General features: G+C 57.1%; 6 protein-coding genes across 6 annotated transcripts; 3 read left to right on the forward strand and 3 right to left on the reverse strand.

Annotated features, from left to right (window-relative positions):
• Positions 1 to 221: 221 nt before the first annotated feature.
• On the reverse strand, positions 222 to 1,895 carry F5144DRAFT_566123 (uncharacterized protein). The gene has a single exon (XM_066788538.1). It carries the CDS (start codon positions 1,810 to 1,812, stop codon positions 493 to 495), a length of 1,320 nt encoding a protein of 439 aa, XP_066644333.1. The 5' UTR covers positions 1,813 to 1,895; the 3' UTR covers positions 222 to 492.
• A 581-nt stretch (positions 1,896 to 2,476) lies between these two features.
• Positions 2,477 to 4,525, reverse strand: F5144DRAFT_163761 (uncharacterized protein). The gene is made up of 3 exons (XM_066782567.1): positions 4,015 to 4,525; positions 3,431 to 3,938; positions 2,477 to 3,368 (listed from the first exon to the last, which is right to left on the reverse strand). The coding sequence occupies exons 1-3, from the start codon at positions 4,265 to 4,267 to the stop codon at positions 2,564 to 2,566; spliced, it is 1,566 nt and encodes a 521-aa protein (XP_066644334.1). The 5' UTR covers positions 4,268 to 4,525; the 3' UTR covers positions 2,477 to 2,563.
• A 737-nt stretch (positions 4,526 to 5,262) lies between these two features.
• On the reverse strand, positions 5,263 to 6,588 carry F5144DRAFT_610859 (uncharacterized protein; the record flags this gene model as incomplete). The annotated part of the gene is made up of 3 exons (XM_066791674.1): positions 5,646 to 6,588; positions 5,355 to 5,430; positions 5,263 to 5,305 (listed from the first exon to the last, which is right to left on the reverse strand). The coding sequence occupies exons 1-3, from the start codon at positions 6,478 to 6,480 to the stop codon at positions 5,263 to 5,265; spliced, it is 954 nt and encodes a 317-aa protein (XP_066644335.1). The 5' UTR covers positions 6,481 to 6,588.
• Positions 6,589 to 7,420: 832 nt separating this feature from the next.
• Positions 7,421 to 10,649, forward strand: F5144DRAFT_600817 (uncharacterized protein; the record flags this gene model as incomplete). The annotated part of the gene is made up of 6 exons (XM_066791096.1): positions 7,421 to 7,610; positions 7,678 to 9,125; positions 9,189 to 9,259; positions 9,317 to 9,397; positions 9,494 to 10,482; positions 10,549 to 10,649. The coding sequence occupies 6 exons, from the start codon at positions 7,421 to 7,423 to the stop codon at positions 10,647 to 10,649; spliced, it is 2,880 nt and encodes a 959-aa protein (XP_066644336.1).
• Positions 10,650 to 13,941: 3,292 nt separating this feature from the next.
• On the forward strand, positions 13,942 to 14,487 carry F5144DRAFT_566137 (uncharacterized protein; the record flags this gene model as incomplete). Its single annotated transcript, XM_066788539.1, has 1 exon — positions 13,942 to 14,487. A coding segment is annotated over one exon (546 nt), but the record flags the coding sequence as incomplete, so codon positions are not given.
• A 1,840-nt stretch (positions 14,488 to 16,327) lies between these two features.
• F5144DRAFT_546202 (uncharacterized protein) lies at positions 16,328 to 19,697 on the forward strand (the record flags this gene model as incomplete). Its single annotated transcript, XM_066787400.1, has 2 exons — positions 16,328 to 16,450; positions 17,022 to 19,697. The coding sequence occupies 2 exons, from the start codon at positions 16,328 to 16,330 to the stop codon at positions 19,695 to 19,697; spliced, it is 2,799 nt and encodes a 932-aa protein (XP_066644338.1).
• Positions 19,698 to 20,332: the final 635 nt, after the last annotated feature.

Here is a 20,332-nt window from a genome sequence, read left to right on the forward strand (position 1 = left end):
CTTCCAGGGGCTTGCTCTTCCTATCGCTTCCGTGATCTCGGTCGGCGTCACTGCTTGTACAACGTCGAAGCCCGGGTTCCAGCTGCCCAAAAAGGCTTGGTCTTCCACGTCCGTCAGGTCGGCCGGTGGGTCCGGGAAGAACCTCTCGGCCAGCGCGCTGGCCTTCTGGTCGTGCGTTTTGGCCGTTGCCTGTCCGGAAGAGTCCTTAAATTCCGGCAGCCTCGGTGGTTCTGGCGGCAAAAAGCTCCGCAGCCTAGCCCATCTTTCCAAGCTCCAGCCATCCGATAAATGACACTTTTTAGTTGCACGTGTAGTGGCCAGGGGGGAAATAATCATTAGCCGATCAACAGGGAACGACGCATACTTTGCATGATTCACAGTTTCCTACCGAACGGGTGACCATATACGTATACACTTCAGTATTCTCTTCGCGGCAGTTTGTGCCGCTTCTCGCCGTCTTCCATGAGTATAACTATTGGATAGTAACGAACATCACAAGCGCAAGTCAGGGGTAGGAAAGAAAAGCACCTTCCGGGCTACCAATCCCCCCGCGGTCCTATACTCACGAATAGCCCTAGCCGGCCCTGCCGTAGCAGAGTCAGAAGCAGGAGCCGAAGAACAACACTCAGCCAGTTCCCGCAGCACACTCTGCACGTCCTCGACCTTGCTGCTGTTTTCGTAATGGATGCCGTCGATCTCGCGCCGGGACGCGGCAACTAGACAGGTGGTGAACTGAAGCGCGCCTGACGTCGGCAACCCTTGCCACTCGAGGACGGGACCAAACTGCAGCGACTTCGGTGCTGCTCCCGCAGCCGCCCTGCCGAGCAGGTACTCCAAACCAAACGACTCGAGCCGCCCGAGGTCGCGCGCCCAGCTGCGAAGCACGGCGGCCCAGCCCCCGGGATCGCCCAGACGGACGTGGCGCACGTACAGGTGCGCGAGCGTGCGGCGGAAGCGCGCCGCGAGGGCGATCAGCACGTCCGACGTCATGTCGCGCGTGGCCTCTCTCACTTCGAGGACGGCGAGCGGCAGGTCATCGGGTGGGGCGGCGGCGAGGCGGCGGTAGAACTTGCCCGGGGCGCCGCGCATGTACAGCTTCCGGAGGGACCGGGCGCCTAGGACGAGATCGACGAGCGCGAGCAGCGAGTCGGCGTCGTGCCGGGAATACCACTGCAAATGCAGATCCACGAGATTGCTTGCCCAGGACTCGCTGAGCGAACTGGTTATGCTACGGGGCAGCAGACTGCGTGTATATCCGTTCGTTACGGAGGGGTCATGGGTGATCCGGAAGGATCTGATGGTCTCGAGACTGTTGGCGAAGAGGAGGGCGACGTGCACCGTGTCCAGGAGCAAAAGACCGCCCGTTTCGCTGGGCTCTCGCAGCTCTGCGTTCAGCTCCTGATCGTCCTGGACGGCGACGGAGTGGCAATTGGCGAGCCTCGACACGACGGCACGGAGATCGGAAATGACGGGGGACGAAGGGTCGAGGCAGCCCGACGACGGGCCACGGGCCCAGCGATGGCCCGTCCCCGGCAAGTGTCGTGGCGGGTTCAGACAGCCGTTGGCGAGTTCGCCGACGATGACCAGTTCACGGACATGTAGCCGCAGTCTCTCATCGTTGGCGATCTGACGGAGCCTCTCAAGGGGCTTGGGGCAGAGATCCACGGTCACGCAGCCGAAAAAGGCGGTTGCGAAGGCCGAAAAGGTCTTCTCATACAGCGTCCGGCATGTAAGACGCACATGGAGGATGTCGGTGTCTGCAGCCGAGCTGGCGATTTGGTGGACGAGTTCTGGCGGGAGATTCTGGAGCATAGCGTAGAGGAATTGGTGGATGTGGATGAAAGATGGTTGGTTTCTGCCCCCTCGGACCCTCAAGCTCCTCTGGGTTGTTAACTTGTTGCCAATGACATACCAGTAGTCTTACTAAATGTACGTCACTGAACCCCCGCTTCGTTCCCCTCAGCTGATTTGGTGTGACACAAGGTTTCCAAGCTGACCTCCCTTTCTACCAACCTCGCACTCTTTGACCAAAAAAAGCCGAACTCCAAGCGTAGGCGCCGCCGAAACCTTCGAGTAGAGGAATGAAAAAGAAACCTATCCGGAATACTTTCTCGTTTCTTAATTCCTTTTATTCCTTTCTCTAGTTTTCTTGATTTGATTTACTTCTTCCTTTTCTTTCTTTCCTTTCCTTCTTTGCTCCCTTCGCGAAGGCTTGTGTTGCAAGTGCTAGGGCTATGCAGTCCGGGATATTCCAGTCACCTTGCGTTCATTCTAGCAGAGGCAAACCAATTGGTACAATTATAGCAAACTATCAACTCGCCCCTCCCATCCACGTTAGGCTGAACTACGGGATCGTAACAATACAATATTCATGTTCCCTTCTTGGATAAGAACTGACAGAATTGAAGCCTGAAGCGGTAATACTAGCTAGTGTAGGCACCTTATTACCTATGTATTTTAGACCTCCCGAAGTTCTGGCCTCGATACCTTAGAAAAAGACCAGTACCCTGATGGGTTGATTCCAGTGTCACGACGGACAAATACGTGCCTTGGGAAGTATCCTTTACTCAGCCGGCGCATCCTTGTACTGCTTGTTGCCGTCGGTCGTCCGCGGAGAGCGGCTCACGTCCATGATAGGATTGAGGACGAGTCGTCCATCTTGGTTGTCGAACGTCAGCACTATCCGGGGCAGGTTGCTCGTCATATACACGCGGAGGACTGATCGCTGTGCTTGCGTGTCCGGATCCGTCTCGGGCGTGACGGTGACGAGAGCCTTGCCAAGCTCCCCTGGGGGCGGACCGTCGATTTGGCCCGAACCACCCCTGTATTCGGTGTAGTGGATGTTTCCGGGCGGGACGCCCTCTCGGACCATCCACTCCTTGAGGGCGGCCGGCCCCTTGTCCCAACTGTTATCCTCGACGGTGCCCATGACCCAGGCGAAGCGCTCGTTGGGGCAAGTCGGCGGAGACACGTCCGCCAGCGAGGTGCTGGCGTCGGTAAGGAGGCTGGTGATGCGCGGGATCATCTCGTACTCGGTATCGTCGCGGTCCTCGAACTCGACGCAACCGGTCGCGCTGATCTGCGCTATGTGGCCGAAGATGACGCGCTGCGAACCGACAACGACAAAAACGGTGCACCCGTAAAAGTAGTCGGTTCCTATACGAAGAGACTGACCGGGTACCAGCGGGAACACGCGGACTCGTCCCGTGCGAACCCATTTCATCTCGGGGGTGTCCCGAGCGCCATTCCCCGTCGCCTGGCGGACTGCGTTCCAGTCCTCGTAAAGGGCGCGCTTGGAGAGGCGATGATGGGAACTACGAGGCTCAACGCCCGCATCGGGCGCCTTCTTGACGTGTTCAAGAGAAGGGCTGACCATGTGAGTTAGCTCTCATTATCAAGAAAAGCCAAAGGCGTTGGGTCGTTCACGTACCTCCGCTTTGCGTGGGCAACATCGGTGCTTATCGGTAGGATAGTAAATATTTCCGAGCCACTGCTAGGATTGATAGGGGGGGTTGTCTCCGTGCTGATGGGCAGGATAGTGAAATTTCCGCTCTCACTCGAGCTCGTTGAGGATTTACTCCTCGTGCAGTGGTGACACACCGTGTCCAAAGACGTGGAAGCCGTGCTGGTCGGTTCCGCAGAGCAAGTCTGGGAATTGGTGACTATGACGGTGACCGTCTGCGTCTGTGTCTCCCATACCGTGGATGGAGGAGTGCAGGTCGGAGCTTCAGGACCGCAGCCGCTCGTCTTCAGGGTAATAGGGAAACATTTGGTCTGCCCGAACTCGGGATTGGCGTAGATGTTGTACTCGGTGTCCGTGGCTGGGCATGCCCAAAAGTCGGGCGAGCCCCGATACAGCAGGTTGTTGGACGCATCAATGGAGAAGCCGCTCACGGGCGATTTGCCCTGGTCACACTGGATTTGTGTGGTTGGGGGTTCTAATTCCTCCCAACGTAATACGAGGAAGCAGTCAGTTGAAAGCCCTAGTTCTATTTTGTGGGTGGAAAGACTGACCTGTGACAATACACCCGTACCCATCCGAGTCCGTGATGCCGCCGTCGGCGCCAAGGTAAAAGGTGGCTGTTGGGTAGCTGCCATTGAGGCGGATCTGCCCGTCGTCGAGCTGTCCGGCGGGACAGACAAACGACCCCGACGAACTGAGAGTGAAGGCACATCCGGGGGGTGTGTTGGTCCGTGAGAGCCATCTAGCGAGGGCACTATGGGGAGCCAAAGCCGCAGTCGCGGCAAGAACAGCAAGGAGCTTCATGACGGACGGAAAGTTGGGGGGGAAGCAAAGCAGAATCTCGGGGCTCAGCTGCGCGCCTTCTTCTGGATTGTGAGGGGAGGGGTTTCCTCTGCCCTCCTTATGCGATGCCTCTCTCCATCATCTCAGTCTTCATGCTCTACGGCACACTTTCCCGGCCGTTTCCTAACAGGTTCCAACACTTTCAACTTTTACAACTGCCGAGTCGAAGGATCTCCCTGTCCCACCGCGTGACTGTTCGATGACGGTCTGTAAGCACCGATCTCGACGTTAGAGGGCCCGTTGCCGTTGGTACCCGGGGTATCGCCAGTCATAGACGGGAGGAGGGGAATCGTGGTTATCCTATCAGAAGCCCCGTGGCTACTTGTTGGCCGGATGTCATGCCATGATCGCGGCCTCCAAGAGCCCCAATTTCAGGTTTTTCTCGGCTCTCTCTGTCATGTGGAGGGTTCGAAACGAAGCGGTGAAGGCATTTCTGACCACCCGCAAGTCATACATACACGGATTTTGACTATCTCGTTACAGCAAGGATGGTAGGAGCTCAAAGGAACGCGATTGGGGTGTGACGCGGATAGTCGCTATTGGATGGCCTGGACCGCCTGGTTCCCCGGGTAGGGCTGACGGCGTACAAACGAAAAACGCAAAACTTGGAAATCGATCAGGGCAGTCGGGCAGAATGTCGCACAGCCTTGAGCCTGGTGTATGTGTAAGGTGTACCTCCATGTAGCCCATTGATCAGCAGGTCGTTTACCCCTTAGGAAATCCCTCCCGACATAATCCCTCTGGAGTAGCCGATAAAAGCCGGGAAATATGGATGATGATTCGATAACGAGCAAACAGGTTGCTGACGAATGCCGCTTTTGGTGTGTTCGCCGGCCCAATCGGCGACAAGAAACAACTAGAGAAGGATCGTGGAACGATTATTCTTGGTATTATAGCACATCACATGCACATCACATGCACAATGGAGATCATAGAAGGGACAGAAATAATGGCAATCACAACGGATACAGAGCCCTGATCAGGGACTTGCGATGAATACTGCCGGGCAGGGTCGAGAGAACAATAGGGGAAGAAAGGGACGACTTACACGTTTATGCACATGTATGGTGCTATTGATGTTTTGGGGTGGAAGGTCTCATTCATGCCGGGAGCAAGGGAGAGGACTACCGCATAGTAACTAATAGTAATTGAGCAACTGCTACGAAAAGTACAAGAATGAGACTAGAATCACACTATCACATGTGAGCGACCGACGCCATGTCCACTTTGCCCAAACCTTGCGTTCCCGTCCGACGAATGACTTGAATGGCCAAGCTATACCACTTCAGCACTTCTCCCAGCCCCTGTCGTGGCGTTGTCCCAGTTCCGCAGAGCTCACCCAGCCGCCGTTTCTCAGTACGAGCTGCCCTCTGCTCGGACGAGAAGAGCCACCAGGAGGAGCGGAGAGATATCTTGAAGTTGTCCCAGGCCAAGTACATCATCTCGACGTGCTCGTGCCGCTGCGAGATGTCATGCCTATGCCCAGTCGTCTGGGTAATCCCCTTCTGGGTTTGGCTGCGGTGGACATCTTCGTAGCGGACTGCCTGAATTTCGTCCTGGGTGTGCGCAGGGTCTGAGTATGAGGTCTGCATGTCTCGGATATCGGTGACAGATTCGTGATTCTGCTCTTCTGAATAGATAGGCACCGCCTTCCCTTGAAAGTCTCCCTGAAACTGAATGTTGTTCGGGAGAGGTGGCGCCTCGGTCATACCGCCGAGATCCAGGCGCGAGAGAGGCCTCGAATAGGCAGACTCGGTGTATACCACTTCGTGTTCGTATCCCTCGTCCTGGTCCAGATTTGGTGCCACGCGGGTCTGGTCCCATTGCAGATCATCGGGGCTGGCTGCCTGCACGGGATGAACATCAGAGCAGCTGGCATCGACAAACTCGAAGCGCTTGCGCATCTCGGCAACGGATGCTCTGTAAACAGAGGCCGGATACATAGGCTGTTCCGCGGATGGCGGCGTGATGGGGCTCGGGCACTCGTGGAGCTGCTCCGCCGCAGTCGAGTCGCGATCTGAGTTCACGATGGAACTGTTTGTGGCCATGGAGGAGGCACCCCCTGAACGGATGGACATCTCAATGGCGTCGAGCCGACCCTTTTGGCCATCGACTCTCGTCTCAAGACGCTGCAGTGTCTCAAGTATCTCCCCAAGGACACGGCCCTCAGACATGTTGAAGGTGTGGTCTAGCGATGCGGTGATACGGTGATGTTGGTTGTTGGGATGGAGATGGATTGGCGTCGTGGAAGTGCTGACCGGAACGAACGATGAATTAACGCTCGAACAACAACCTTCGATTACATCACTCGGGTAAAACTCACCCGAAATGTGAGACAGAATAAAAAATAAAAGAAACTGTCTCGGCCATGATCGGCCTCCAGTCTGTACTACGTACAAAAAGAACTTCGAACGCTGCCCGTGACCACCCTCCAAACAGTTGGTGTTGTCGATCCAGGGCTGTGATCCTTCGAGTATACCCTCCCAGGTACCAAAAGGTACTTCTAGAGGCTCTTGATGATTCTTGTGACACCGCACTGGTCACGCATTGACAATTGTTCCATGGTTCCCACTACGACAGCAAGGCGTCAGCTTACTCACCCACTCCCCTTCCCCCCTTTAGCCGGGGGTAGGTATCTAGTTTCACTGCTCAGACAACATGATTCTACCGCTTATTCCAAGCAATGCTCTGATTCGATTACCAACCAAAGCATGTGATGCCGTCGTCAAGAAGGATTTCACCGAAGTTCAAGTCGATCCTGCACTACGACCAGAATCCTTGGTTGGCAAGATATTCTGTTGGATTCGGGCGGATGGAATCTTGTTTGACAGACGAATGAACAGGTTGTTAGTCGTAACTTGGCCGATGTCCACCTGCCCTGTGATACGGAGGACTTCCCAAGAGTGACGAACCAGCCATGTTGCGCAAGTACCAATGTACCATGTGGTCGAGTTCTCGGAGGGGGTTGTCTCTGGTCGCTTTCCCACCCCAGACGATGGATATCAAAGGCAACCGCCATGACCCGTGAATTCTCCATTCCTTCGCCTTTAATCCACGGGCTCGACCTAGCTTTGTGTCCGGGACTACTGGTGACATCTCCTAAGCTCCGTCGACATGCTGTCCATGCCTCGGAGAGCCACTCTTTGGCTCGTTGTTTTCACTGCCTTGACGGAAGCCGTCGTCATCCGCTCTACTTCCAGGTGTGCACCAAACGAGTACTGGTGTCAAGACAGGTGCGGGTCGGACGACTATGGCAACACCTGCTGTGAGACCCCTAACGGTCAACATAACCTCTGCGGCGCTGGTGAGTAACGTTCTGAATCAATTATGGAGATGGCGATGACCGCAGTGCTGATATTCTGGATACCTAGGCACCATCTGCTGCATGTATGGCTGCTGTCCCGCCGGCACGATTTGCAACGCCGTCGGAGGATGTGACAGCCTATCCGGCAATGTTACCTCCTCCGAGCCACCGCCGTGGACGTCAAAGAGCTGCTCAAACTCGCCATCTTCCCTCACCTTTTACACTACCATCACCGAATTTATCACCATGACGCCGTCTAAGTCATGCAGCTCAGACAGCGCTTCGCCAGACTCATCTACAGCATCCATGTCCTCCAGAACGTCAAACCCGCCCTCGCCATCTGAATTTTCGCAGACCCCGCCGTCTTCCTCGGAAATGTCCCAAACATTTTACTCGTCGCAAACCACCGGATCCGACGGCGAGCAAGGCACAAGCGTTACCACATGGACGGCATCGAACGGTGAGACCATTGTCTCTAGCGGATCCGCCATCATCATCGGGGGGACAACTACTATTCCTGTCCCAACCGGGTTTACGACAGTGACAACCGGCGGACAAACATTCACGTTCGGCTCGCCTTCAGCCACCTCCACAGAAGCCACGGGAAGCTCTGACACCGGGGGAGGCGGAGGCGCTACGACCTGGACTCAGTCAGACGGCGATATAGTCATTTCCAGCTCCGGCGTCGTCATCATCGGAACCAGTCCGCCCATCACGCTTCCCACTGTTACCGCACCAACCACCCTCACAACGGGAGGAGAGACGTTCACGTTGACCCCTCCATCTGGCGTGACCAGTAGCACATCGCCTCCTATCGACGCCACCACATGGACTCAGTCAGACGGTGATGTAGTCATTTCTAGCTCGGGAGTAGTGATTATTGGAACGAAGACCCCTATTACCCTACCGACCGTCACCGCCCCTACAACGATTACAACGGGAGGAGAGACTTTCACGTTAACCCCTCCATCTAGCATGACCAGTAGCACATCGCCTCCTATCGCCACTACATGGACTCAATCAGATGGCGATGTAGTCATTTCTAGTTCAGGGGTGGTCATCATTGGGACGAACACCCCTAGTACCCTACCGACCGTCACTGCACCTACAACAATTACGACCGAAGGGGAGACGTTCACGCTGATCCCCCCATCAGGCAGTAGCAGCGAAACTTCGTCTCCCATCGCCACTACCTGGACTCAATCAGATGGCGATGTAGTCATTTCTAGTTCAGGGGTGGTCATTATTGGGACGAACACCCCAATCACCCTACCAACCGTCACGGCCCCTACGACGATCACCACGGGCGGCGAAACATTCACGTTGACGCCGCCCCAAAGTGCTATAACTACATCGCCCTCCACAAAAACCACGTCCTCGACCGACATAGGTCCCATTGTCACCTTCTCGGAATGGCCGACTGGAGCCGTGATCACCCCCGTGACGACTGAAGTTGACGAGCCGGAAGAGACAGACGGCGGCGCTGTTGTTCCATGTGACCTATGGTTCTTTTTTGTAAGATCACAGTGTCGTGGGATTCGACCGAGTTGATTATGCTGAGGTACTAACCGGTTCTAGATCTGTATTAGCACGCCCGAGATCAACATCGGTGGGTGGTTCTGGCGACTGCCACCGGGCGTTTATCCGCCGTAAGTTCCCTTCCTCCCACTCTACTACATATCTACATTCCGCTAATAACCCGTAAGGGGCCCGCCGCCCCCGGGTGTCATTAACCTCCCAACGGGAATCAACATCCAAGGTCCTCTACCACCATGGCCGCGAATCACGTAAGCTTCTGACCTTCCTACCACCCATCTTTGTAGAATAACGGAAAGAAGTCATAATGGGGGAGCCACAAAACAGACACTGACAAGGTGACGCAGAGTGGGCCCGGATCATAAACCAACATATTCATCCCGGCCAGACGAGTGCGAAACCGAGTCGGCGACGCTGTGCGCAACTACGTCGTCAGTCGGCCCCTCAACGACCAACGTCGCCTCGACGTGCACCAACATCGTCGGGTGCGCCGTGGACGACTCGGATACAACCAGGACTGTGACCTCGTCCTGCTCCACAGCGACCGTGACCGACTTTTTCGTGTCGTGCACTACCACCGCCCCGGGGTCATCCTCGTGCACCACAACCAGCAGCGTGGTCGAGTCCGGGTGTTCGGTCACGGGGACGGTCAGCACCACCTTCGGATCCGGGTCCTGTGTCTTGTTGACAACCCGCACCACCACCATTGAGGAGGTCGACCCCCCGACCAGCACCACATCCACCTCGTCCACGTCTAGCCCTCCGGTCACAATAACACCAACAGCAACAGCAACCACCTTCTCAACCTTCGACCCCACCGACCTGCCCACCCTATCAACCGCATGGAGCACCCCCGAAGGAAGCACCTGCGCCTCCACCACGACCTTCACATCCTGCATCTTCCCCGGCGTCGGCAACTCCGCCTGCGCCGTAAGCACAACCTGCGCGTCCTGGGCAGCCACCACCACCTCCACCCCCACCACCACCACATCCACCGGCCCCACCTCAACCCCCCTCGCCATCAACGCCAAGCGCTGCTACTACGCCTCGGACTCCTTCCCCAACGGCGAAGACCCCCCGGACATCGACGAGTACTTCCAGCAGCAGTACATCCCGTGGGCGTGCGCGACGGGGGACACGGCCGCGGTGGACGTGGTGCTGGGCCCGGACAGCGAGCCGCTGAGCTTTGATACGCGCACCAACGGCGTGCCGTACTGGTACTCGGTCTCGTGGATCGAGGGGTGTAGGACGAGCGTGAGTGAGCAGTATGCGTATGTGCCGGTGCCGGGGGGGGAGGATACGTGTTATAGTATTATGCGGGGGAATTTTGAGAATTGTGAGTTTTTTTGGTGATGGGAGGTTCTCTCTTATAAAAGATCATAAGGCTGACAGCAGGAAACAGGCGAGAAGGATGGTGGATATGTGGGAGGCTACGTCGAGGCCGGGTGTTTGAGGTATGTGTTTGAGCCGTGTGATCCCGACGAAAAGAGCTGTCACCGATGAGGTGGAGGGCGGGGAGGTTGTATCCTAGGGTTGCGGTTATGTGTGATGGAAATCAGGTAGTATAGTCCGGGAGGCTTGAGGTCTGCAGTCCGAAGTGCATGTCTCTATAAAACATTTACTCGAACTTCGACGAAGAAATACACAACCGTCCAATTCGTAACAAATAAATCTGCAACGGTGACCGATCTTCTCAAGTCAGCCGCGCCCTGAACCGCGAGCCCAAGGGTTGGATGTCACCAAAGTAGCTTGGGCACGGGATTCAAACCCCACGGGGATTCACTGCCTGGTCCCTGTCCCCTTCCAGTTGTATGCCCAGTTATCGCCTGCAGCGATCGACCCACCCTGCGTTCTTTGGCTCTCTCACGAACGAGTAGCCAACCACCTCGTTGGTGCGGTCGTCTACTACAGCCTCTAAGAATGGCACAGCGATGGTGCTGGGGCTTAGCCCCAGCAACAGCGGCTCGATAGCCGCTACTGCCTCCTTGTGGTTGAGGTTGATGATGTTGGTTAATTCCGGGCGGCCCAGCACAAGGTTACTGATGTAGAGCGTGCTATCTCGCCACTCGCAGTTTGCAGGGAGGATAGCTTTTTGTCGCAGGCCGGCTATCACGCCTTCGTTGATGGATACCCGCGGCGTAATGGTTCACCCCGTCGCGGCTAGGAGAGCATCCATATCCGCTGAGGGTCGACAAAGAACAAGAAGAGAAGTCCAAGAGTTCTGCACAATCACCCGTGAAAAATGAATCACCAGATAGGTAGAATAGCCACTGGGCCTGCCAAGGAGCCGAGCCCAACTCATTTCAATGGGATCAGAGATGATCGTCAATAACCAAAGCCTGGTTTATCCATTCCTCGTCATAAAGTTCAAAGGCGACGACGGCCCGTCTGGAGCTAGGAGCTTTTGGGCGGCGATAAACGCCTGGCCCTTCGGTAGAACAGGTGGCGCAAGACGCTGACTTGGGTGCGCTCTGGATGCGCGCAGGGGAATCGGAAGTTGAAGATTACTTCAGGAATGATTCCCGAAGTGCCATCAACAAGATGTGTTGCGCCGCAGCGACAGGCAACCAATGGCTACCTCGGCTCCGCCAGAGGGGAGGGAGTCTGCGGGAGACCAACCTGCTGGCGGACGAGGGCGGCGTTGCTCTCAGCAATGACCGCTATGGTGTCGGTCTGGACGCTCAGGTAGAGAGACTATCCCCAATGCCGGTTCCGAGTATAAAGTCAGCGCAAAAGCGGTTTCGGGCTTTGGGTGAAATGGAATCAGGGCCCCCACTGAGCAGTGTCAATCCGAGTCAGGTGAACTCCTAAGAGATGCCGGGAGATCTCAGTGATGCTTCCTGGCAACCCAATCCTCGCTTCCGGCGATTGACAGGCGATTGGGCGCGGTTGATGTCGGCGCCCGGTGAGAATTAGTCACCAGATAGGTAGCTATGAGGAAGTCGCAATTTAGATGAGGCGACTTCGCCCACCTCACCCACAACCTTACCCTGCATTCCTTGCCCCGTTGATAGCCGTTTCCGCGGTGAGACGGAGCGGGACATTGGTAGTTATCCGATAAATGACACGCTTTCTTTGTATGAAGAACCCAAGATGAACTACCTCCCTATCTAGCTCCGCCCTCCGCCTCATGACAAGACTGTCACGGCATCGTTTTGGAGCAGCAGCCCCCCTTCCCCTCTCCTCGACTCAGACTCCATCGTTGGAATAGAGTTCCCCCTATGATTCCAACCTTCGGGACCCGGGCTGCCTGTTTGGGCTTCGTGGTGGCGGATTGAGACGGGACCGACTTCTGTGCTCTGTTGCTTGTGATGTTGGCGGACAAGCGAGCTCCCTTTGGCCAAAAAAAAAAACCCAAACTCGAAAGGGGAGCAAGGAATCAGGAAAAGAGGGAAAGCAGATAAGGAAAGAAGGACAAGAAAAAAAGAAGGAAAATAAAGTAGGAAAAGAGAAAGAAGAAGGAAAACTAAGAAAAGAAGAAAGTAAAAGGAATTAGGAAAAGAGAAAGAAGTAAGGAAAACTAAGAAAAAAGAGAAAACCAAGAAAAATAAGTAAAATAAATTAAATAAAAGAAAGTAAATTAAATGAACAATTGACCATGGGCTTCTGAAGGGCTTTCTTTTCGTTCAAGTTAGTGATAGGTTTCGGCGGTACTTCCGCTTGAGTTCGGCTGTTTTTTGGCGAGAGAGTGGCGAGCAAGGGTCTGGGCCTGGGTCCCGTGCTTATCGCCCGCCGGCCAATCAGGTCTCGAACCAGCCCGGCAGTCGATGACACCAGCGATCTCGTGCCCAGAACACCGCCAGGCACCGAGCATCATCAAGGTTCCTGCCATCTTCTCTTTGTTTTCTGTGTTTCCTCACGCCCCACGAGATACCCGTCTATTCCGCTACATTTTTGCATTACTGCCATTATACTAGTATCCACTATTCGTATCCGGTCAATTCTAGCTCGACAAAGCAGGCCGCCCTCCACTCAGACCGTCCGAACTCGAAACTGCCGTCCGAAACAGACCAGCCACCGCCAACGGCCTTTCCCTGTGATTGTCCATACCCAGCTCCCACCTCTTCAATCCCCCGATTCTCCGACCGCTCGAAACACAATCTATCACCAAACCCATCCATCCTCAACCCAAACCACACTCCGAAATCCCATCCACCAACTACTCAAAACCCAACCAACCAACCCAACAACAACCAACCCACCAAACCACCACCAGCCAACCCAACCCACCATGGCGCCCCCCCTCGAAATCTCCATCCCCAGCACCTCCCTGCACACCCCCACCGACACCACCACCAAACCCCACACCCTCTACAACATCACCATCCGCCTCCCCCTCCGCTCCTTCGTCGTGCAAAAGCGCTACTCCGACTTCGCCGCCCTGCACCAAGCCCTGACCTCCCTCGTCGGCACCCCCCCGCCCTCCCCCTTACCGGGCAAATCCTGGTTCCGCTCCACCGTCGCCTCCCCCGAACTGACCGAGCAGCGCCGCGCCGGCCTCGAGCGCTATCTCCGCGCCGTCGCTGAGCCCCCCGACCGCCGCTGGCGCGATACCCCGGCCTGGCGCGCGTTTTTGAATCTGCCGGCGCTGCCGAGTGGGGGCGGCGGTGGGGGGGCGTCGGGGGTGAGTGTGGAGGCGCGCGTGCCGGCGATTGGGTTGAGGGATGCGAATCTGGCCGCTGCGAGCGACCCGGCGACGTGGGTGGATTTGAATAAGGAGATGAAGAGGGAGCTGGGGGTGGCGAGGGCTGCGCTGGCGAGGAGGGAGCATGCGGGGGGTGTGGGGGAGGGGGAGGTGAGGGAGGCGGAGGCGCTGGCGAGGAGGGCGTTGGTGAAGGCGGGGAGTTTGTTGGGGCCGTTGGAGGAGGGGCTGCGCGTGATGAAGGAGGCTGGGAGGTTGGGGGGTGGGGAGTTTACGAGGAGGAGGGACGCGGTCGAGGCGGCGAAGTATGAGAAGGGGTTGTTGGATCAGCTGGCGGCGGCGTTGGCTACGAGGGGGTCGGGAAGTGGTGGGGGAAAGGAGCAGGTGGAGAGTGATCGGGTCAAGTTGGTGGGCACGCGCAGGCCCGTGGGGAGGACGATTGGCGCGCCGCTGCCGGAGACGGAGGAGACGCGCGAGCTGGACAATGAGGGCGTGCTGCAGCGGCAGAAGGTGGTCACCCAGGAGCAGGACCAGAGGGTGAGCGAGCTGGGCGCCGTGGTCCACCGGCTGAACCAGCTCGGGACTGCCATCAACGACGAGGTCATCTACCAGAACGGCATGCTGGACCAGGCCAACGAAGCGGCTGATGGCCTGGACCGCAAGCTCCGCGCGGCGAACAGACGCGCTAAGAACCTGTGACGGGGACCGCCGCCTCCCAAAAAGATGGATTGGGATATGGATGCTTCGTCTTCGGTTTCTGCGGTTTCTGCGGGGAGTGGCTCGTCCGGGACGACTATCGTTGCAGTAGCGGAGGAGGAGAAGATGGAAGAAGAGCAACAAACGGGAGGCGGCGTGATCAACGCCGTGCTATTGCTGATTGTCAAGTTTATTCTAGCCGGCGTTCAGGGGGTCGTGGTGCTGGAATGGCTCCTCGGGAAGGCGTTGGAGGTCCTAATCTGGGCTGTGGAGTTGGGAATGGTTTTGATCCAGCCTCCAAGTTGATAATGATTACAAGCTGGGATGTCTCGGGGATACAATAACGCTGGCAACGGCGTGGAGGTGCATTGGTTTGTTTGCTATACGTCTATGGAGCATGGATACAGTCATAGTTGGGTTTTACTTTTCCTTGATACATACCACAGAGCAAGTCGGAAATACAGGCCGGCGATTTCCCACTCTATTCTACCTGACTTTCCTCCGCCGCTGCCGCAGGTGTTGTTGAGTCGGAAACATGGAAACAAGCCGCGCAAGGCGTTCTTCGGTTTCCAATGCCACACGGGTTTGGTGCCACTGCCGGGGCAACTGGCAATCGACCGATTGTCGGTCGTGATCCAACGTTACCTTTACAAGATGGGCACAAAATGACTGGCTTGTGCACATTCTAGGTTGCAATGGCAACAACAAACTGCAACAGCGCGCCGACCACGGCGGCTCCGGTTTCGCTTACGACATCCTCAAAGGAGACAAACCCAGGATACCAAGAGCTTTTGCTGATGAGTTGTCCTATCAGCCGAGTTCTTGTGTGCCCCTCATTAGAGTGGCTGGTGATGGGTGAGCTGGCGGTCTGGGCGACGTCACCCACCCCGCGATGACGACGCAGTATTTAGTGATTCGTTGCTCGGCAACACGAGCGGTTAACGTTTAAGTAAACACGTCGAAACGCTTCAATTTCACACAAGCAATCCTCTGCTCATCTTCTCCTCTGCGCTGAACTGACATCATGATCAGCATTCGCTGAGATTATTCCCTCATAAATTCGGTAGAAATTGGCAAACCTTGCACAACAAGAACCAAGGCAGAAGCAGGATTGATGGATTGATAACCTCGGGTGGCTCGAGGGTGGCTGGGCGTCAGTGTCAGGTCGGACAAACCGAGGGGAATCGTCCCCTCCCCCCACACTCCGCGAAGCGGAGCCGGAGCCGCGGGTTTGCTTGTGGCCAGTCTCAGCCAGTGACTTTTCAGGGTCCTTCATTGTCTTACTCGCGCGATTCGTTGGGAAAGTGGGCCCGTCACAACCTGTCAAAGTGGACAGAACACAGAACATCAGTCGGATTGGCAGGATTGGGTGTCCAGGGTGCCATCACCAGCCCCTCCATTGAGGAGGAGGTTGGTCAGCGTTTGCGCACACTTTTGTTTTGTGGAGGGGCGACTACCATTCGTTGTTTGGTTCCTGGTGACGCGTGTTGAGACGACAGACAAATGAGAGATCCGGGGGGAAGGAAGGAGGGGGAGTTGGCGCAGACGGCCGTTGAGGGATGGTTGCCAAATTGAGAGCAATTGCGCGTGGTCAATTGATGCGGTGTTCAGGAACGTGTCTCTGTGGTTCGATTCCCCGTATTCAGGGTCCTTTGACCAGCATGGAACTTCCCTGACCATCGCGTGTTAGTGCTGGGTGCCCCTTTTTCAAAAAGGAACCTCTGCAAGGAACATAGCTCTTAAGCCGTTTGTTGGGGGGTCGGGTGACCAGAATGCAATTCCACGGCCACGGGCAGGAAGAAACGACAATGAGGCGGGAAGGCCCGGCAGAGGTGTCCCCGGTATGGGCGGGACGGCTCTGTGCCTCGTTGTCGCTTTCTTTGGGCTGGCTCGGCTGGCTGGGCTGCAGATGGACCGTGCGCCACACCAAATCTTCTGCCGCCGAATGGCCAGAAGCTCGTCGAAAGTAAACAGAACAGGGCCCGTGCCTGCATTTTTCCTAGAGGCCACCCATCCGTCGCTTGCGCAAACCTGCCACTTCTAGCCTGTCCGAGAAAAACCGTTGCGACCCCGAGAATTCAACACCGCGTTCGAAACACCAGAAACGGCCCAGTATACAAGGAATTGGCGACGACAACACGAACGACACACGACATCGGTTCTGAAATAAATTGCGGGGCTGGGGTGGACGACCGACATCAAGGTGCTGCTGGATAGACTAGACAGTCAAGGCCGACGCCGCCGTTTGTCCCGCTCGTCTGACCTGAGCGCAATTGGCTTCGCTGTTTTTGCTTGTGCGCTTTTGGAGTTCGGTCCCTTGCTTTTGCTTCACGGTAAGCCCTCTTCTCATGTACAATGCAATGCCAACAGCCACGGTTTTCTATCTCTCTCTGGGCCACTGTCGCACCTCTCCCGCTAACCCATCTTGCCGTCTAGTTGTTGTCATGACGTTGTAATCCTTATGGCTGCTTTGATACATCACTAAGGTCCGATTCGCGCTCATTCGACTCACCTACCGTCGACAACCTTCCCTCTAGACCAACACACCTGGTCTCGGGCCCGCTGGCCCCTCGCGAACCATGAGCCAGCCACCGCCGCCTCCGCCCCCGCCCCCGCATGGGGAGAACCCCAGGACAACGGCCGGTGGCTCCGGTCTCCCGCCCGGGAAATACGACGTCTTCATCATCCCCGAACACTCGGCCGGCGCGGGGTTCCTCTACCTACCCTCCCTAAAGCCACAATGGAACAGCTTCATTGCCGGCGTCGTCAGCACGCTGGCGGTCATCATCATGGCGAATCTCGCAAGCCCCGTGGTGGTGGCCATGTTCAGCAGCCCCGACAAGACGTGGCCGCTGCTGTGGGTAACATTGGTGGCATGTATTGGCGCAGCAGCTTTCCTTCTGGGTCGCCAGCTGAACGGCTCCTCGAACCAGCAAAATGGGCAGAGTAACAACCAGTCGGGAGGCCACCAAAGACCGGGAGGAGGATACGGCAACGGGCCAGGGTCGTCGTGGTACACCCCTCCGCCTCAAAACGGGCCCCCGCCGAACCAGGGACCGCCCCCTCACCCGCCACCACCTCCTCAACATGAGGCTCCGGGAGGCGGTGGTGGACAGTACCAATCTTGGCAGGAGCAGCCGAGGCAGCAACCACATGCTGAGCCCCAACCACAACCACAGGCCCAACCCAGACCGCAGCCACAACCACAGGCTCAGCCCCGGCCGCAACCGCCGCCGCAGCCGCAGCCTCAACCTCAACAAGCTCCACCACCCCAACCGCAGCCTCAGTCCCAACCCAAGCCGAAGTCGAAGCCGAAACCGAAACCGCAAGAACCGAGGCGGGAGGAACCAAGGGAGGTGCCTAGGGAGGTACCGAAAGAGGCGCCCAGAGAGGCACCCAAGGAGGCACCCAAGCCGAAGCCACAGCCGCCTCCGGAGCCGAAACAACAACCACCGCAACCGCAACCGCAACCGCCTACGCCTAGACCGGCATCGGCAAAGTCGGAAGCCCCAAGGGGTGCGTGGGAAAAAGCACGGGAGGAAATGCGGCGAAGGGAAGAGGAGCGGAAGGTCAAGGAGGCCGAAGCCAAGAAAAAGGAGGACACCGCCCGCCGGTTACGCGAACTTCGTGAGCGCGAAGCCAAGGAGCGTGATAAGAGGGAGAGGGAAGCCCGGGAACGCGAGATCAAAGAGAGGCTCCGGCAAGAGCAGGAAGCGAAAGAACGGGAGCGTCTTGAAAAGGAGGTGCGGGAAAAGGTTGAGAAGGAGCTCCGCGAAAAGGCCGAACAAGAGGCCAGGGAGCGCGAGGCGCGCGAGCGAGAGACGAGGGAGCGGGAGGCGAGGCTAAAAGAGGAGCAGCGAAAGAGGGATGAGGAACGGGCCCGTCAAGAGAGGGAGCGTCAAGCTGCCCGAGACAAGGAACGGAAGGAGCGCGAAGAACGACTTGCTCGGCTCCGCGCGGAGCAAGCAGAGAGGGAAAGGGAAAAGGAAAGGGAGAGGGAGAGGGAACAGGAACGGGAACGGGAAAGAGAGAGAGAACAGGAACGACAACGGGAAAGGGAGAGGGAAGAGGAACGGGAAATGGAGAGGGAGATGGAAAGGGAGAGGAACGAACGCAAGGGCACCACTTACGCCTACTCCTCGGTCGGCGAGAAGACCAGCATGTGGCCGAATGGGAGACCGCCCAGCGTCGCGTCCCAAGCGGCATCCACCCCGCCGCCGGCGAAACCGACACCGTCCCAAGCCCCTCCATCTCCAACAAAACCCGCGCCTGCACCGTCAACCCCCAAGCCTGCGCCGTCGTTCAAGCCTCCACCATCCTACACCAAACCTCCACCATCACCTCCCAAACCCGCCCCGTCCCCAACCAAATCTACCGCCTCTGCGACCGGCACCGAAGACACCTACTCCTACCGCCCTTACGACAAGCCCAAAAAGCCAGCGCGCAAGAAGTCCATCTCGGACTTTTCCGAATCCTCTTGGGCCCCATCCGCCTCCACCGCCCGCACCACCCCGCCACCCTCCACCCGGGGCCCCTACACCACCAGCGACCCCCAAAAGATCATCATCAAGGCCGTCTACGGCTACCTCAACCAATTCTCCAAGACCCCCGCCTCCCAGCTCATCTCGGGCGTCAGCCCCGTCACGGACGGCCTCATCCTGCGCGTCACCTCGGCGGGCCTCTTCGTCGACGACGACGTCCGCGGCGTCGCCCAGCGCGAGTGGGACGTCAAGGCCTGGACCCTCAAGCTCGTCGAGATCTGGTGCCCCGTGCACGCCGCCTCCGCCCAGGCCGCCAACACCCCGGGCTCCGCCCCCACCAACCACCCCTTCTTCAAGACCATGCCGCAGGGCGGGCGCCGCGCAGCCGAGCGCGGCGCCACAAAGACTATGCTGGGCGAGGAAGCCGTGGGGTACATTGATGAGTTTGGCCGCGTGTGTGATGGCAACTGCAAGCAGGCTGCCGCTACCGGTGGGTCGACTGTGAGTGGTGCCAGTGGTGAGAAGGGCAAGGGTCTGCATCTGCTGCGCGCCACGATTAGGGATCAGGAGGGCAAGCGCTACTTGTTTGTCATTGGTGAGGAGGAGGCTTGGAAGATTGCTGGCGGGCTGGCTGCTCTGCGTGGGAGCAGCCAGGTCAGGGCGCTGGGTGTGGCCGGGTTCAGTGGCTTGGAGTCCAAGACGCTGCTGGATACCCTCGGGTGGACGGCCTGAGTGTTGTCCGGGTCTGGGTCTCATCTGAGCCGGTGAGGGGAAGGAAGAGGGAGGGGCGGGCCGCGCCGGCGTTGGGGTCGTGTCGGCTGCTTCTCCACTTCGTTTCCAAGTCGTCGTGGAGGCAGGTGTCCATGTCTCAACGGCCGTCTCCACCTGGCATGGCAGTGAGACATGCCTCAAAGCAAGGACGGGGAACCCTCCTAATTGGTATACGCAACTAACTCTTGGGTTATTTTGCCGTTTTTCTTTTTTCTTTTTTTCTCTTTTTATACTCTCGCAACATGCACACACAACAAAAAATGTGTGTTTCAACCACTCCAGGGAGAGGCGAAAGGTGATGACTGAAATGATGGGAGGAAGGTCACGAGATGATGGGAGAAAGGTCACGAGAGGAAAGGAAGGAAGGCGGTAGGGGGGTGGGTGGGCGGATGGACTGCGTGGGGAGATACCTATCCATGTCTTTTTTGCGCACCATGTTTTTCGTGTCTTTTTTCTTCCAGGGAAGATTGCGGTTTTTCTCATTCTTGTTGGTTGTCGATGTTGTCATGTCATCATACCACTCATCCTGTCAGATACTGTACTTCACATACCCATTTGCATACATGGCATTGCCCGGCGGGAGCACAGCACAGCAT

Source organism: Chaetomium tenue (assembly GCF_020726465.1).
Source record: "Chaetomium tenue strain MPI-SDFR-AT-0079 chromosome Unknown F5144scaffold_3, whole genome shotgun sequence".
Taxonomy (NCBI): domain Eukaryota; kingdom Fungi; phylum Ascomycota; class Sordariomycetes; order Sordariales; family Chaetomiaceae; genus Chaetomium; species Chaetomium tenue.